Raw genomic sequence first — 18047 nt, 5'->3', positions numbered from 1 at the left:
AGCGCGGCCGCCTTCCCCCTGCCGCATTGGCTGTGCTGGGCGGTTGGCCCCGCCCCGCCGTGCGCCGCGGGTCTCTGTGGGGTCGGCCCGGCGCTGGTGCCGTGAGGGTGCTGGGCTGTGGGGCAGGCGGCGGCCGGGTCTCCTCGGTGCCGGCAGGGGAATGGGTTTCCGGGCCGCTGGCCTGGCGAGGGGTGCGATGTGTGAGTACCGGGGGTGGCTGGAGGGGTGGGGGAGCAGAGGGCCGGGGGAGCTCTGTGTTAACTGTGGGGTTGATGGGGGGTCGCTCCGGCTCTGGCGGAGGGGGCCGTCTAGGGAGGGGAGCGGGGCAGGCCCGGCCTAGAGGGGCTGTGGCCCGGCGTCTTGCCCTGGGGCAGGCATATGTTTTGTTTTGCGTTGTGAGCATCCTTTATTGCTGGAGTGATACTTGAACTTTGTTATCCGGTTAAATACAAGCTTTGTTAGAGCAGGTGCTCTGTTGCAGATATGTAGCTGTCGTGCTGTCTCTGCATGCCTGCCAGAAGCATCCAGTGCCGAAGCGTGGCTTTGGGTACAGAGTTGCTTGGTTACCTTCCTCATAACATACAGCTAGAAACTGCCCTAGTGACAGCATGTATGAATGTGGTGATAAAAGTGGCATTGATGATTAAAATTTATATTTCAGTATACTTTATTGATAGTGGTTTGATAATAGTGGTCTTGCGAGTGTTCACCTTCTATCCCACCACTTCTGAAGTGCAGCTTTAAAGAGGTCTGTAGAACAAACGAGTTCTGAGGAGTGACCTGTGAGAGAAGAAGATTGAGGTTTGAGGGACTTAGTTTTCAGCGTGAGTTCCTGGGGCTGCTTTTCCTACATCTCTGCTGGTTATTTCTGTTCTTTTGTCATTTAATACTTTCAGTCAAGCCTCAATTACTATATTAAACTAACTGACTTTTTCTGAAATGATAGATCCTAGTCTAAATAACACTTAAGACTTAAAATAATTTGGTTAATAGTTTTGCTGAACTTTGAAATTATCTCACCGGTTAGGACTGCAATATTTGGGATGAATATTGCAGGTTCTTCGGGGCAACGCAGCATGGCTTTGTAACTTCTTACCTTGGAAAACAGATTCCTATCCTGAAGTCTCTTCTGTTAAAGGCAACTGTATTTCTTTTTTTCTTTTTAGTCCTTGCTTTACTTCAGTTGAACTAGCAGTAAAAGGCAACTGCATTTGCATCACCATGTGTGTTTCACTATTGACTGGTTTTTATTTTTTTTTGTCTGTGTTCGTAAAGTTTGCTAAATAGGTGCTATGTTCTAGTGTTTTCAGTTCAGAACAAATAATTGTTTTTAGCCAAACTATGTTAGTCTGTTACCTGAGTCACTGTGACCAAGCTTCAGGTAACTTCTAGCCCATATGTCCGAGAATGCCACATGTTTGAAGAGATGTCAGCTAAATGCATCTTAATTTATGCAGGGCTGTGATATCCAGTACAAAGAATAACAACGGCTGCTATCCTATAAATACATAATCTAAGTTGTGTACAGGCATGCTAAGACTTGTAGTTAACTTCATCTAGGTAAAATGAAGGTATTTTTCCACTTTATTGCGTAAAGACAAAATTCATAAGATAGCTAGAATCAGATTTAAATTTGGTCGGATTCAATTTAAATTGATAGATTTTTTTTTAACATCTGGTAATCATCTTCCCTGAACTCTGCCACCAGATGGTGTCATAAGATTTGAGATGTCATCTGACTCAACCTGATTATAGCAAATAGAGGATACTATGCATTACAAATAACTTCTTTGTTTTTGTAAAAATGTTTTCCATATTTGTAGTGTAAGGGATTTTTCTCATCTAGTCCTAGACTATTTAACACTTTAATCCCAAGTTGACAGAGCCCCTAAAGTTCAGCCCTGGGACAAACTGCCTGTCTTACAGAGGTATAAGAATTCAGACAGACCCCTGTATTTCTATTGCCTGGTCATTAATGACTACTCTCTTAATGTTTAGGATCCTTAACTTGAATTTACTTGGCAGCAAAGCTCCACACACTGACGTGTGACCTGACTACCTTGGTTTGAGTGCCTCAGATAACTCTCCAGTGACTCTTAATGCTCTGTAGTGACTGTATAAATGGAAAAACCCTGATGACTGAATGCTCTCCTATGTGCTCCCTTGCATCTATGTAGATCCTTCTTTGGGAATCTGTGTCATTTTGCCAAGGCCAGGTACCTGCTTCTGTGGAACTGCAGTAGATGGGATGTATAGAGTAGTCTGTTTTGATTTGGTTTCTGAGTGGTTGTTCTTAACTTCCAATAAAGAGACATAGTATGCATACCTTTGAAGGGTATTATGAGCTTAAATACCCTAGGAAGGGGAAAAAAGATACAGCCAAATTTTACAGAAATAAGCGTAAAATTAAGTGGCAGGTATTTCTGTCATTCTTATAAGGGTCTGTTTGTTGAAGGGTCTGTTTGTTAAAGTGACTCAAGGTTATCATAATAAGCTGATGTGAATTCTTTTGTAAGTCACACAGAAATATCTAAATCAGGTAGGTTATCTGTCCCACATATTGTGGATCACTATGTTGCTTTTTAATAAGACTTAATTGTCTTAAGACTTAATAAGTCTTAATAAGACTTATTAAATAACTTAATAAATCTCAATCACTAGCAATTATGTTTGAGGCTGAAACGGTAGTAGGGGTATAAAGAATGCCCCTCTCCAAAGGGTGCTGATAGGTGTCTTAGTTGGAGTACTGTGTCCAGTTTTGGTCATTTTTTAAGAACATTGTGAGCTATTTGGAAAGAGGAACGGGAATTTTGAGGAAAACATTCAAAGAAAAAGTTTGCATACGTCTAAACCCAAACTGGGAATATAGGGGAAAACAAAAGCTTTCCAGCTATGTGGATTTTAGGTGTCCTAAATGACAGCATACAGCAATGGTGCTGAGCAGCTCTCCATTCCAATTAGGACAGTGTATTTCCCTCAATCTTCCGGTGCGTAAAAAGCCGTCACAAGCAAGATAACAATAAGGCATTTACTTTCACTAGGGAGGAATTATCATCTCAGTTTGCAGCAAGGAAAACTTAGTTTGGATATTAGGAAATTATTAGCACTGCTTATGTATAGGAAATTAGAAGATGCAGTTTGATTGTGACTTAAGGTGTATATATTATTCTGGTCTGTACCCCATTCTTAGACTTACTTGCAGTAAAAATAGGTATCAATGAAAAGTCTGTGTTCATGCCAGGTGTTCCGGTGCCTGCACCGGTCTGTTTGTTTAAGGTATTTCTCTACAGTCTCCTTATCTCCGATATACCTTCCCTGTGTATTGTAAAAAGCCATCCGTACTCATGGGATAGGATGCAGACAGTTTCTGCAAGATGTCTTGTAGGCTAGTTAGTGGAGTCAACTTTATTGCTTTTAACAGGAACTTAAAGAACTTTGATCTATGAAATAACTCTTCTCCTGGCTCAATGTCAAAATAGTTAAGCACTCAGACGCCCAGTTATAACATTTGCTGCGCAGTGGTGCCCTTTCAGTGCTGAGGGGTCTAGAGTAGCCTCAGTCTGTCATGAGGATGAAGTTAAATCTTGGAAAGCAGGGAGGAATTCACCTTAAAAGTCTTACTTCTGGTACAAGTATTTTAAATATTGGGCTGTAATACAGTTATCTGCTTTGCTACTTTAAAGAAACCCCTGTGACTACAAAGTAGTTTGTACACTGCATGGTAGTATGCTACAGGACAATAATGCTGTTAGTCATGATTTAACTTTAGTAAGTTCTTAAGTTTCTGGCTGTTGATCAAGTTAGGTTGCACAGATCAGCATCTCAGTAGAAAAGTTAAAGTGCTTCCCACATATGCCCGTAAGTAATGTTGAGGTAATTGGTGAAGTTACAGTCTAGCAAGGGGATGCGTACTGAATTCGGATGCCTCAAGGGCAATGAATCTGAGAAGGAAAGATAGTCTTTGAATGTAGGTGCTTTATTCCACATAAATTCTGCTCGAGGTGATGAGATTTGGGTATAGGCTTCAGTCTTGTTATGATGAATTGTTTTTGTACGGCATTCTCACAGCGGTACAGGACTTTGATGTTTGGAGCAGTGTGTAATACAGGGAAACGGTTTTATAGTCATAAAACTTTTCCCTGAGAAAATATCTCTATTACTAGGCTTTACTAAGTCATTGTTTGGTTAGATTAACAATCATCATTGCTTTGTAACATTTGTTTATCACAACAGTTGGTTGAATACAGCTTTCAAAGGCCTATGTGGGGTTCTCCAGGTTTTCCTGTGAAAAGGCCGGGCTTCTTGCAGATTAGCAAAATAAGATATGCTGATAATCACACTGCTTATGGTCTAGTCTAGCAGTGGTTGTTGAAGTGCTTTCCAGGGCCACTTCCATTCCCAATTCTTCTGAGCAAGAGGCTTCTCTCCAAGTCAAAACGACTTTGTGTCCACCACTTCCTCCCATCAACCAACTAAAGATTTCATAAATGTACTTTGTGGTGAGTTGCTTCTTTCCTCTCTGCTCTCCTCTCTTTTCCCATGTCTGGCAGCTGTATTACTGTTCTACAGCTCAGCTAGGATGAGTGCAGGAAGTAAGTCACTAAAGCAAAGGGAACGACATCCCTGTGAGAAGCTGAGGAGCATGTTGCTGCAGAGCATTCTGCCGCAGTGAACTGCTAGACTCCCATTCTTGTCAAGTGTAGAGTTTCCACTGCTGTCTGTATGGACGTGCAGGATTTAGGCAGGTCTTTACACAGACCAGCACTGCTGAGCTCTTTGAGGCCTCCTGAGGATTTCTAGGCAGCTGGAATGCCGGGCTGCCCGCCCCACTGCATGGCACTTGTGGCTTTATATAGTCAGAGAGTTCTGTAACAGATTTAACCTTGACATAGATTTTTAATGTATGTTATCCGGTAAGGTTGAATAACTGTGGACAAATGGATGTTGTAGCAGGAAGTAGTCTAATGCCTTATTTTCTTTGTAGTCTATTTTTACTTGTGAGAAGTGTTCTCCAAAATCTCTGTAGCAGACTTGCTTAAGTTAATTAAAACTCTGTGGTGTTTTCAAGCTCTGGGCCCGTGCAGCCTATGGGCAAGTTGCATTTACATCAAGTACTTGTAATATGCATCTCTTCACTTTAAAACAAAGACTAAAAATCACCCACTGAACAGTTACATTTCCTCAAAATATAAAGTTGTTGTAACATCTCATTTGTTTTGAAGGCTTTACATTTTGCTGTTGACATATTTTTCTTTTTTTATATGGTAGTGGGTTCTTTTTGGCAAAACGTTATCTTTGCTTGCAGTTTGATGCTCATTTTTTTTTACCATTAATCCCCCATAAGAGATAATTTTCTATGCTATGCAGCAAGCTGGTGATTTCAAAAGCACAAACTGTTAAATCTGAAGGTTGTTTGGTGTTTGAACTATGGGATTTTTTTTGTTAAGAATTCAAATATGCCTGCATTTATGTAGAGAAAGCTATGTTTCTGAGGTTTCTTGGTATGAGAGTTTTGTGATTGAACAGATCAGTGTGTGATGAAATGAAATGCCATTACTGACTACATGGCTCAAAAGCTGTCTGGTTCTTGTCGTTGTTGCATAGTGAATACCTTGAATTTATAATGCTTTTCAAAGTACTTCATGAAAGTTCTGTTAAAGTGAAATTGAAGTACTTCAATAAAGTGAGGCTGGGGTTTCCTAGCAGGATTTGGGAGAAAGCTAAGGATGAAGGAAAGTGGTTTATCTCTATGTAGACAGTAAGTCAAGTGGTGATCTGGAAATAGAACACGGGTCTGTCTTTTCCCTGTCCATGTAGCATCTACTAAATCTCTGTCCTTCTGAGTCCTTGTCTCTAAAGGCTTCTCTCTCTGGAGGTGAAAGTTTCACTTTTCATAGTGACATCCAATAGCATTTGAATTCCATTAGTATTTTTAGTACTCTCATAATTAATGAGCAGTGGGTTGGGCAGTTAGCCTAAAACTCTTCCTGTAATCATGTATAGTTACTATATGTTTTAATTTGCCCAAACAGGTGTAATGTTAGCTTTAGTTGTGAAAGCTCTTTAATGTTATGTGCTAACTGGTGTGAGCAAGTCACCATACTTTACTGGCCTGCTTTTCCTGATTTAAGTCCCACGCTGCTGTTTCACTCTTGTGCAGAATGAATTCTGTAAATAGTTGAGTAATCTTGAACAAGATCCTGAACACATGTAGGGAGTATACTGCTAAACTACAAAGTAGTGCTCATGAAGAATGTTGGGGGAGTAGGGAATATTTTAATGCAAAGGAAATACTGAAATTGGTGCAGGGATTAGCACCCTTCCTTTTGAGGAGTAACTTCATACTAATCACATTAAAACAGCTCTCTCGTATTGGGGAGGCATCTAAACCTTTGTCACTTGCGTATAATCATAAATAATTCTCTTAGCTCTGTTGTGTTGCTGCTGCACAGATCTGTTTATAAACAGCATGTTGATGATGTGCTCCTATACTCGCCTCATAACCTACTGGAAAACCATGAGGCTGAAATATCTCATTTTCTATCTTTACTCATAGAATGGTTTAGGTTGGAAAGGACCCTGAAGATCATCGAGTTCCAACTCCCTTGCTATAGGCAGGGACACCTCCCACTAGATCAGGTTGCTCAAAGCCCCATCCAGCCTGGCCTTAAACACCTCCAGGGATGGAGCTTCCACAACTTCTCTGGGCAACCTGTTCCAGTGCCTTACCACCCTCAGAGTAAAAAATTTCTTCCTAATATCTAATCTAAATCTACCCTCTACCAGTTTAAAACCGTTCCCTTCATCCTATCACTACATGCCCTTGTAAAAAGTCCTTCCCAGCTCTCCTGTAGGCCCCCTTTAGGTACTGGAAGGCTGCTATAAGGTCTCCCCAGACCCTTCTCTTCTCCAGGCTGACCAACCTCAACTCTTTCAGCTTCTCCTCATAGGAGAGGTACTTCATCCCTCTGATCATCTTCGTGGTTTTCCTCTGGACCTGCTCCAACAGGTCCGTGTCTTTCCTGTGTTGGGGACTCCAGAGCTGGATGCAGTACTCCAGATGGGGTCTCACCAGAGTAGAGGCCAAGAATCACCTCCCTTGAATTGCTGGCCACACTTCTGATGCAGCTCAGGATACGGTTGGCCTTCTGGGCTGCAGTCACACATTGCCGGCTCGTGTTGAGCTTCTTGTCAGTCAGCACCCCCAGGTTCTTCTCCTCAGGTCTGGTCTCAATCCATTGCCCGCTGAGCCTGTATTTGTGCTTGGGATTGCCCTGACCCAGATGTAGTACCTTGCACTTGGCCTTGTTGAACTCCATGAGGTTGGCTTGGGCCCAACTCTGCAGCCTGTCCAGGTCCCTCTGGATGGCATCCCTCCCCTCCAACATGTCTACCTCACCAAACAGCTTGGTGTCATTGGCAAACTTGCAGAGGGTGCACTCAGTCCCACTGTCCATGTCACCAACAAAGATGTTTAACAGCACCGGGCCCGGTACTGACTGGCTTAAATTTTCTGTAGCTGCCGTCTCAGTTTAAATATGTTTAAAAATAAGTTATACTCTTTATATATGGTTTCAAATGATTGTAAAACACTTTGTTCCAAAACTTCTGTGTTCTGACCTTCCATGAAGGCAGGTGCTTTTGCACACACATCACTGATATATAAATTTATATGGCCTGTATGACCTAAGCTAGTGCAAAGTTCTGAATGACCTTCTACCTTTGTGGGGAATGCTTTGTCAAAACAAATAGCTGTTACTAATGATTCAAGTACATCAGGTGCCCATGTGATAAAGCTAGAGAATGCATATTTAAACAATATCAGGTATTTCTATGAGATCAAGAATGGCACTCTAGGAATGCTAGATGGGGAACATAAGAAGATGATTGAATCTCCTGTTGTGTGTTAAGCGTGTTTGTTTCGGTGTGTTGATGTGGATTTTTTTAGGGAAGAAACTAAAGGTGAATGGGCTGTTCAGCTCTCAGTTCCTTCCCCTTTAGGCTGGACAGATGCTGGTGCGTATGTTAACTGTAAATGGACATGCAAATCTGGAGGAAAGGAGTTATTTGTCAAAAAACCAATTTGGACAGTGGACAATGTTATGGCTTGATGAACCCACTACAATTTATTGTCAGTCAGACAATTATTCTATCACCAGATGACCTCTCCTCACCCAGGAAAGGGAATGGGGAAAAAACAAGGAAATCTGAGGGTTGAAATATAAACAGATTTAAGAGAATAAGACTAAATAATTGACATTAATAATGCTAAAGAACCAATATTGATTCCGATACCAATATAAAATATACAAGGATTATACTCGACCAATTCTATCAGTAGGAAGCTGTGTACTCCCAGCAGCGGACATCAAATGTCCGACACTGCGAGTGCTATGGCTTTGGGAGGAAGGGAAGGCCTTGGGGGTCTGGCACCAGGGCAAGAAGTTCTCTGGATTGCAGGCGTCATAAAAGAGAAGAGAAACGCTGCAGCAAACTTTCTAATTTATATTGAATGTGATGTTCGTGGTATGAAATAATCCTGTTGGCCAGCTTGGATGAAGTGCCCGGGTCTTGCTCCTCTTCATCCCTGCACCTGGCTAACTTGAAAACACTGAGACCTTGAAACCCACATACCATGGCTGTCTATAAAGTAAATATTTTCACAAATTCAGACACTATGGTCTTCTAAAAGTGCAGTTTTCCCTAGCATTAGAAGAGACCTTAGTGGAAAGTAAAATTACTGAAAGAGAAATTAATCCCGTGTCACTCAAACCAGGACAGACAGTACCATTGAATGTCAGAGCTGCTTTAATTCTAGGTAATCTGTACTTGGTAAAAATCCAATTCTTGCCCTTTGCACACAGCTTCTGGTACTGGTCAGTACCAGATTTGGAGGGTTCGATGCCTCTGATACAGAAGGTTGATGGTAAATAATTAAAATTAAATTTGTAGAGTAAGCTGTGGAGATGCTCTATTGAAGAAGGCTCTTGTAGGTTAAGTTTGATGGTATTAGCTAAATTATCTCTGAAGTTGACTAAAATAGCAAAGCTTGGAAGGATTTGTCTTTTTGTGTGGAGATATAAAAATGCCTAATAGTAAAAAGATACATTTCTTTCCCCTTTAGGGTAAGGAACAGCCTCTGCTGAGTCAATAAAATGTTACTATAATGCTTGATCATTCTGCATTTTAGTCTTTTAAGAGAAAGAAAAGGGCAAAGGTTATACCCTGTTACTTATGCAGATATGTCTGTCTTTGTATTGTAGCCTAGACTGTTATGTACCTCTCTAATTTAATTGTTCTCCTAATGAATCTAACGATGAGAAAACAGATACAGCATTTAATTTGACCTGTTGCTGTGTTCATTTGCTTATATGCCAGTCTTAAGTAGATCAGTGTTAAAATGTCTAATCTTCTGGTGCAAAGGTTTGAATAATCTTGTACTGTTGGGAATAATTAATGAAAATTAATAGCTTTTATTAATGATTCACATACATAAGGTGCCCATGTACAGCTTGGTGTTAGAGAATGTATCTTAAAATGCTGTCCAAATTGTTTATTTCAGTACATGCATATATACAGTTCTTACGGAGGTTAATGGGAAAAATGCTGAGTTTAAATCACTCTAGGCTTTATTTTATGGTGACTAAATGGATCAATAAACCTTGAAGACTGACAGTCTTTGATGTGATGAGTGGCCTTCGTTTCATTTTACTAGAGCCTTATAAATCTCTTAATTGTGCTGACCTGTATACCAAAATAGACCTGAGTTTGCCCTGCTTGGTTTCCCCAATTTCTTCTCTCCCTCTCATAATCCTAGTTGAAAAGTATTTTGTTAATCTGATTTGAGTAGCTGAGGGGATTCCTACAGGACTCTTTGCTTGTAGAATGAGTGCCATGTCTTGGAGGACAAGGTAAAAAAATGAAAGAAAGGGAAGGCTACTTTTTATTATCGCTGGTTTAGATGACTATTCAAAACTACCTTATCTTTTTTTGAAGAATATTGACTATGCACAAGAGGTATGTATTCTCTTAAAGAAACTCAGCACAAGTGTTTTCATGAATAGTAACTTATTTTTACTTTCCTTACTAAAACAGATTAATGAAAAAAAAAAAGTAATCCTGAATGTTGGTTCTTTAAATATTTTTATTTGCAGGTATGGGATAAGATCTTTCCAGACTAATAAGCATGGTTCGAGAACGAAAATGTATATTATGTCACATTGTGTACAACTCAAAAAAGGTAAATAATTAATGCTTTACATCTATCGGTAGATACTAATATGAAATGTGTGTAAGAAATGCTTCCATTTTAAAGTTGTGCAAAGTATGATGATTTTTTCCCTCTAACAGGAATATTACTGATGTAGGTCTTTCACAAATCAAATAATATATTTGTATGTGTTTTAGAGTATCTTTCTTGAAATGAGCTGTGCAGCATGCTTGATTCTGAATGTTAAGAATATTGAAGTTTGCGTTTTTTTATGTTGTTGTATAAAGATAATAAAGTGAAAAGCACTCAAACTCATTTGGCTATAAATTGTGCTATGTTAAGAGTAATGTAATACACATTTTTTTTTATTCCTTTTGGGAAATCTGTGTTTCTGTATGGAAGGAGAATGTGGAATTACGCAGCACAGCACATTGTTTCATTAATGTATGAAGTTGGTGTGTATCTTCTGTGTACTGCATATCATGCAAAGCCTGCATTGAAACTGGGCGTTTCTTAATGGACCCTCGTATAATGCTTAGCCACATGGCACATGGATATTTTGCAAGTACCAATGTGTTAATTCACACAGCTCTTCAGGGTTGATGTTGCTTCCCCTTTGCAGATGGGATTGCAAGGACTGAGGAGGATAGTGATTAGTATCTGTTCTTTGAAGATTTTCAAATGCTTCAAATCTTTTGAACTGCTTCCTTTTGCTGAATTATGAATCATAGAATCATAGGGTTGGAAGGGACCTCTGGAGATCATATAGTCCAACCCCCCTGCCAGAGCAGGGACACCTTAGAGCAGGTTGCACAGGAACGCGTCCAGGCGGGTTTTGAATATCTCCAGAGATGGAGACTCCACCACCTCCCTGGGCAGCCTGTTCCAGTGCTCTACCACCCTGAAGGTAAAGAAGTTCCTCCTCATGTTTAGATGGAACTTCCTATACTCAAGTTTGTGCCCGTTACCTCTTGTCCTGTCACTGGGCACCACCGAAAAGAGCCTGGCCCCATCCTCCTGGCACCCACCCTTTAAGTATTTATAAGCATGGATCAGGTCCCCCCTCAACTGTCTTTTTTCCAGACTAAAGAGACCCAATTCCCTCAGTCTTTCTTCATAAGAGAGGTGTTCCAGTCCCCTAATCATCTTGGTAGCCCTATGCTGCACCCTCTCCAGCAGTTCCCTGTCCTTCTTGAGCTGGGGAGCCCAGAACTGGACACAGTACTGCAGGTGCGGCCTCACCAAGGCAGAGTAGAGGGGGAGGATGACCTCCCTCGACCTGCTGGCCACACTCTTCTTGATGCACCCCAGGATGCCATTGGCCTTCTTGGCCGCCAGGGCACATTGCTGGCTCGTGGTCATCCTGTTGTCCACCAGGACTCCCAGGTCTCTTTCTACAGAGCTGCTCTCCAGCAGGTCAGCCCCCAACCTGTACTGCTGCATGGGGTTATTCCTCCCCAGGTGCAGCACCCTACAATACATATTCTTTCTCTTCCAGCGGCTGTCTTTGATTAGCAATTAATTACACTACCACTGCAGTTCATGGATCAAGTTTGCTGTAAACAACAAACTGACATGTTATGTACATCTTGGTTGCTGAAGTGCATCTGTAGCAGAGTAAAATAGTACGTGATGATGAAATTACAGCTGTGTCATAATACAAATACAGAGAGACTGCTCAGATTGAACAGGACAACAGTGTTTTAAGTACAGTGATTCTGGAGAGTGGTATCAATGAGACTTTTAATAAAAATTACGATCAAAAGTAATTTGTCAGAAATCAGTCTAATAAGCTTTGCTGCATGCACTCCTGTTTGTCTGTCTCCTGGAATTCTGCTCCCCTACTGTTGAATTCTAATGACTCATGTATGTCCTTCCTCAGGAAAGGTAATGTTACACGACTTCCTGAGAGTGTGACTACTTGTGCTTTCATGGTCATAGGAACAGGAATGGCAACTGCTACAGCCCTAGAGGAGTAGAGTACACCTTTCTGCAAGGCAGGAGAGTTCTCAGAAGTGAGCTTTTCAAATATGATACACCATTTTTGTTTTGGTTTGACCAATTTTACTTTTTTCCCCATGTTGAAGGAGATGGAAGAACACATGAGAAGCATGCTTCACCACAGAGAACTTGAAAACCTGAAAGGAAGGTATGAGAACAATCTTGCATCCTTCCTCTCTGTGCAGTTTGTATGTCACTGTTTGGAAGAACTCACATCCTATTTCCCATACAAACTGAATTGCACAATTTAGTTTTATGCATCACTTAGTTGCATGCCTTGTGATAAAGCTGGCAATGGACATATTCTCTTAATGTCAAGCTCAGGAGGCAAACAGTGATGTCGAAGAAAGCTCTCCTGTATTTCTTGGACTGCAGTGAAATAAAATCAAACCCCATGGTTTTTAGGACTTGGCAGTTTTATACTTGGTTTCTTGGAAACACTACAATTCTGCTTTTGGCAGAATTATGAACACTGGCATTTTCCTTTTTGAAATGTTTTTTTAAAAGCTCGCAATGATGTAGAAACGTTTGTTGATCTTTTAAACCACTGTGAAAAGACTGATACCTTGGATGTAAAGTCTGCATCTGCTTGAGTGACTGTCTTGTCCTCTGGCCACCCTGCTCCAGTTGTTTGGTTAAGGGACCTAACCGTGGTGGATAGTGTTTTCCTTCTGGTTTCCTTGGTTTCATTTGCAACCTTTGGAAAGCAGGAGGAGGGAGTTAGGGGGGTATTCAAATATCATTCTCATAATATGGAATCAGGGTGTAACCAGAGTGCACTTAGAAGTGCTTTTAGGTGTATGGGTTTTGAGGTAGCCAGAGAGATCAGGTAGTCTGCACTTAAGTATGTGACCTACAGACTAATTTTTAATCATCTTGCCACACAAACTTTTTATGGAAATAGCAAGTCTCTTTTAAACTCTTTTAAAAGACTAAGAAGTGATCCTCTTTCAACTCAATCAATGTGGAACACTCTTGCCAATGTAGTTAAGTTGTGCCAGGTTGAATTCTAGTAAAACTCTTAAACTGTTGTGTTTTATTATGTTTCAAACCTCGAGGAACTTTGCAATTTATTTCTCTTCAGTAACTTTTTATATACAAAGCATACATATAGTTGCAGAAAAGTGTACATTTGGAGTAGAAGCTTCTATTACATGTGCCACAGCTGAAGACATTTGTTTGAGCCAGCTGTATAGTATTTTATACTACTGTTGTGTATAATTGCGAAGTATTGCTGTAGTTCATCTAAATCAGCAACCTAATATGTTTTTAGGTTAAGACTTCCAGAAAATCTGTAGCATATGCGTATGCCCACTTATATCTACTAACATTTCAAATTGTCTCTCTAAAATAGAAAATAACCCTTATTGCAGGACAATAAGTAAAAAGATACTGCTTACCTCGAAGCGCATATTAACTGTCAGTAAATAACCTCTATTGTCTGATTTCTACTTCCATTTAATGTTTGATTAATTTGTCCAGGGCTTCACAACAGGTTAGTAATCTGGGATAAGAACTTCTGTTTTCAGAATCTCTGTCATCAGCCTGTCTAGGCAGCAGTAGTGTTAAAATATATTGGAAAGAAAATTAAATAATCATTCCCTCTTGAAATTAAATTTGTTTTAGTGGGATTCAGAAAATCTTCAAGTCATACAGATTAACAAAGTTGTGTCACAGTGAGAAAATGTGTGAAAGCAGCTTCTTGGAAGCTATTTCATTTTTTTTCAAGTAAAAATTGCTTTGTAGTAATGATGGAGGGCATAAAAATGATAAATTCCTCACATTCCCCACCCTCTTCTTTCTTTCCTCTGCCGTCACCATCCCTTGCTCAGCCCTATGCTTCTTGGGATTTTTTTTGTTTTGTTCTGAATTCAGCTACTTACTTAAAAAGAAAAGAAAGCAAAACAAAAAAAACCCCAGATCATTTTGTTTTCTTCTCTGCAGTGCCCCACACAACTGGGTTTTGGGACCTAGGAACGTTCTGAAAACACACCCAGAAGCAAGCACATCGTGCTATTCAATATCTGCCCTGTTGGGCGTGAAAAGGATTTGTTCAGTTACTGAACAGCTGGGAAGGGATTGCTCAGAAACCAGAATGTCCTTAGCACTAGATGCTGATTTAAGGCTTTTGGTCAGCTATTTGTAGAGCATTTCTGTTCTGGACTTTCTTATTCTGACAATGGTTCTGAGATTCTTGCCATAGAAAGTGGTGAGGATTACACCTTAAAATTTCACATATCTTGGCATCTTATTTTTGGCCTCCTAAGTTAATATGTTTTTTTAGTTCATGACTCTTGAAGGTAACAGTAATTTCTAGAAGTTACATGTTTTAAGGCTCTTCTCTTCTTGAAGTCTTACTCCATGTGATATAACAAGTCAAGTACAAAGCTTTAGAGGTTGTTTTTGTTTTGTGTTTTAAATTGAAAGTGAAATATTGCTCTTGTACAAGGGACATTGAGTCTGCCATCTGAAGTACACATACAGTAAATAAAACTCTTGGATATTTTCATACGGAGAATACTTTTGTCCTGTTTATTTCAAACTGCTTTTGGCCTTCTTGTTGAACAACTAAGATTGTGTGGTGTTCCTGTATGGTGGGGAAATGTGTAGACACGATCGGTGTGTGTCTTGAAGCATGCCCAATTCTGGCTGATACCACTGGGGGTAGGGGAAAGAAAGAAGTGGAGGAAATCCAAATTCCCTGAAGTGTAACTATCTCAATTCATCTTCAATTAAAGCAGTTGTTTGTATAGGAAAAAATAGTGTTTTTTTTTCTTTAGATTCATATAGATTAGGAGCAGGACAGAGAATTGTAGTCGCTACCCACTCAGGTCTTTTCTTTCCAGACTACCCGTTGGTACAAGAACCTTAGCTTAGTAACTAGTAACTCACAAGTTAGAAGTGATAGAAACAGGTTCTTTGTCCTTAGGCCAGCTGCTAACTCACTGGCTTTGTCCAAAGTAAGTAAAACTTTGCGGTTATTTATTATAAAGTGTACAAATGAGGATGATGAAAGTTTTATGAAAGAATTGAAATGTGGGTCCTATGAAGGATTTGGATTGTTCTCTTAAAACCTACTTAGTGCCACTGAGGTACGTTTCTCGTTAAGTGTCCCTATGACTCAAGTGGAACATTATGTAAAAAGAGCACCTTTTTCAGCAAGAAGCTGGCTTCCTATTTGCAGTTTGCCTTGCATGATGACATAAGTTAAAAATAAATTCTATTGGCAATGCATAGCTGTGCCATTTCTGAGTGTGGAGAGGATTCTTCCGATAGCGTTAGGAAAAACTGCTGATTGTATTTGGTTGTCTTTGGGTTAATGAGATAGCCAATATATAGTATCTGAGCTTTGAATATTTATTAGTGAAGTGTGCAAAATGAAGCACGCTCCTCTCTGGAAAACACAGGCTAAATTTGTAAGCTACTGACTTTGGAAATGAAATTCATCCAAATGTTTCATCTGAAATTAGGCTGCAAAAAAAAAATGTAAAAAGTGTAATTTTTATGAATTACTCTGTTTGAAATAAAACCATCTCTATCTGTGCCTGAATGACTGTGTTAGTTAAATATCTCAACTATGTTAGTTAGGAAACCCACAGATTTCTAGGATAAATAAAGCACAGCTGCTGACACTCCACTGGGCACTCCAGTAAGGATGTTGGCTTAATGTCTTGAGTGAAGGTGCATCTTTTGATCTTTTTCTTGTTTTATTTTTAACTTTTCTCTAAAGAACAGGGATTCATGTTTCCCATTTTTTTGACCCCAGTCATGTACTGTGTGTTGGTATTATAATGCTGCTGTTACAAGACTTTGGTCCCAAGTGCGCCACAGGGGTATGTAGATCTACTTTAATGAATTAAATGGCAAAATTGAAGAAAGCCTTGTGGAGGCAGGCAGTGAGTCCTAACTTGGTCCCACTGAGCTATTTGCAGTGGACTATGCTCTCATTAAGTTTTTCCTTACTTTTTTTAACTGGTGAACATATTTTCCTTGTTTGTTATTAACAACATTTCATTAACAGTGGAGTATTGAAAGGGTGAGGAGAACAAATAAGGTATTTTTAGAAATCTGAATTTCTTTTTTAAAAAAAAAAGGTAAAAAAAATTCGCAACCTTAATCCAGTATTCGCTGAAACATGAGTAAAGCCATTTGTCTGACACAGCTGTCCACTTCCTCCAGCTGAAATAATTTCTGTATTTTTTAAGATAAGGCCTCTAAAGTAGAAAGCAGACCTCATGCACACTTGAACCAAATAAAGTACAGTGAACTGAAGACACCCTCCCATCACTCGCTGTGCTGTGGAGTCTTTGGATTCCAGGCCACAGTCTCAGCTGTCCCAGTTTAGGTTCTGTTGTGTCAGGATTGGCTGTATCCATGTACTGCCTCCTCCCTTTTCTAAATTTCACTGGGGGAAGGCTCAAGGCAAGGATTAAATGTAGAAGCTGTCACCAGGCTTCCCCAGTGCAGCTGGCACCATGGATGGGCTTCAGAGCAGCTCCTGCTAGCTCTGTAAGCCTTCCACTCTGCCTCTTCGCTCACTATGTTTCCTCTGAAAAGATTTTGAGTACAACAATTCAAGAAGAATTTCTCCCCCCAGTTAATGCAGCCTTATTACCAAGTCTTTTACCTCTTGATTGTTGGAAAAAAATCTTTTAAAAACTGACCATCAAAAAACTAGACCTTGAAAGAAAAAGCCAGAGAATTCAAGTAACTTAAACATACTGAGCAAAACCTAGTTGCCTTGAACGCGAGCACATTCAGAGGAAACAAAGTAAGACCAGAGATACCTGCCATGCCTGTTGGCAGAGTTGAAAGTCCACCCTCTGCCTCTCTTCCTAGGGACAGCAACCATGAATGCCAGGTGTGCAGGGTGACACTGGTGGGTTTGTCAGCATATGCCAAGCACATCTCCAGCCAGCTGCACAAAGACAATGTTGATGCCCACGACAGAAAAGAGGAAGAGAAAGAAGAGGCAGAAGAAGAATACCTTGACAAAGAACTCATTCAACTAATCAAGCAAAGGAAGGAACAGAATCGGTGAGTTTTCCTTTCTCCTCGTAGGTCATAGAATTGCTTTTAACACAGTTGGGATACGCTCCTAAGGCTTAGGTAATGGCTCATGAAATGTAAACTGCCTGTAGCCAGTGTGCCTGTTATGAGAACAATCTAAGACACCTATGTAGATATTGTAGTTTCAACCTGTAAATGGGATTCTGCTGAACGTTCTTGTTGTATTGATCTGCTACTAGTAAGGAAGTAAACTATTCTCCATTATGGATAAAAACAGTCCCCAGTGTGGAATCTTGTGTTTTGAGAGCCCTAATGTTTTTATTTCAGTATTTGATACCCGTTTAACCGAAAGGCTTAATAAATGTGGCAGTAGTGCTAATACTGTTTGGGGCAGGGGGCGTCTGTAGGAACCTGACCTTTTAGAAACTGTTGCTGAACATGCTTTGTTATAAAACTTTAATCTGTTTTTAAAATTAATTGGATTGTTCTGTCAATGTCGTATTGATATCCCATAATCCTTGAATGAAATTTCTTACCTCTTTTATCTTACTGCTTACCACTAGCTGAACATAATTCTAGTGAAATGGAAGGCTGCAGAGAGTAATAAGTGCTGCCTTTTATCTTTCATGTGACTCTGCAAGTGTGCATTGCTAATATGATGTTCCAGTTGGGAATATATTGTTTGAATAGATTTATGGCGTGGCAATGGTATTAAAGAGGCATATGATTTTTGAAAGGAGCTCTTGCTTGCTGTGGCTAGAAATTTCAGTTAGCGTCTCCAACTGCACAAATCTGTGGAGATTATCTGATTTTGACACCATTCTGT

General features: G+C 40.1%; 1 protein-coding gene across 1 annotated transcript in view; it reads left to right on the top strand.

Annotated features, from left to right (window-relative positions):
• The first annotated feature begins 65 nt into the window (after positions 1-65).
• Positions 66-18047, top strand: part of ZNF106 (zinc finger protein 106) — a 43231-nt gene continuing 25249 nt past the window's right edge. Inside the window, exons 1-4 of the mRNA XM_082485297.1 lie at positions 66-200; positions 10155-10240; positions 12298-12359; positions 17051-17248. Of these exons, the coding sequence (XP_082341423.1) occupies positions 10187-10240; positions 12298-12359; positions 17051-17248 (314 nt within the window). The 5' untranslated portion in view covers positions 66-200; positions 10155-10186. The remainder of the gene's footprint in view (positions 201-10154; positions 10241-12297; positions 12360-17050; positions 17249-18047) is intronic.

Source organism: Vanellus vanellus, assembly GCF_965231255.1.
Source record: "Vanellus vanellus genome assembly, chromosome: 6".
Classification (NCBI taxonomy): Eukaryota; Metazoa; Chordata; class Aves; order Charadriiformes; family Charadriidae; genus Vanellus; species Vanellus vanellus.
The sequence above is the reverse complement of the archived record's forward strand: the minus strand, read 5'-3'. Positions and strand labels throughout refer to the sequence as shown.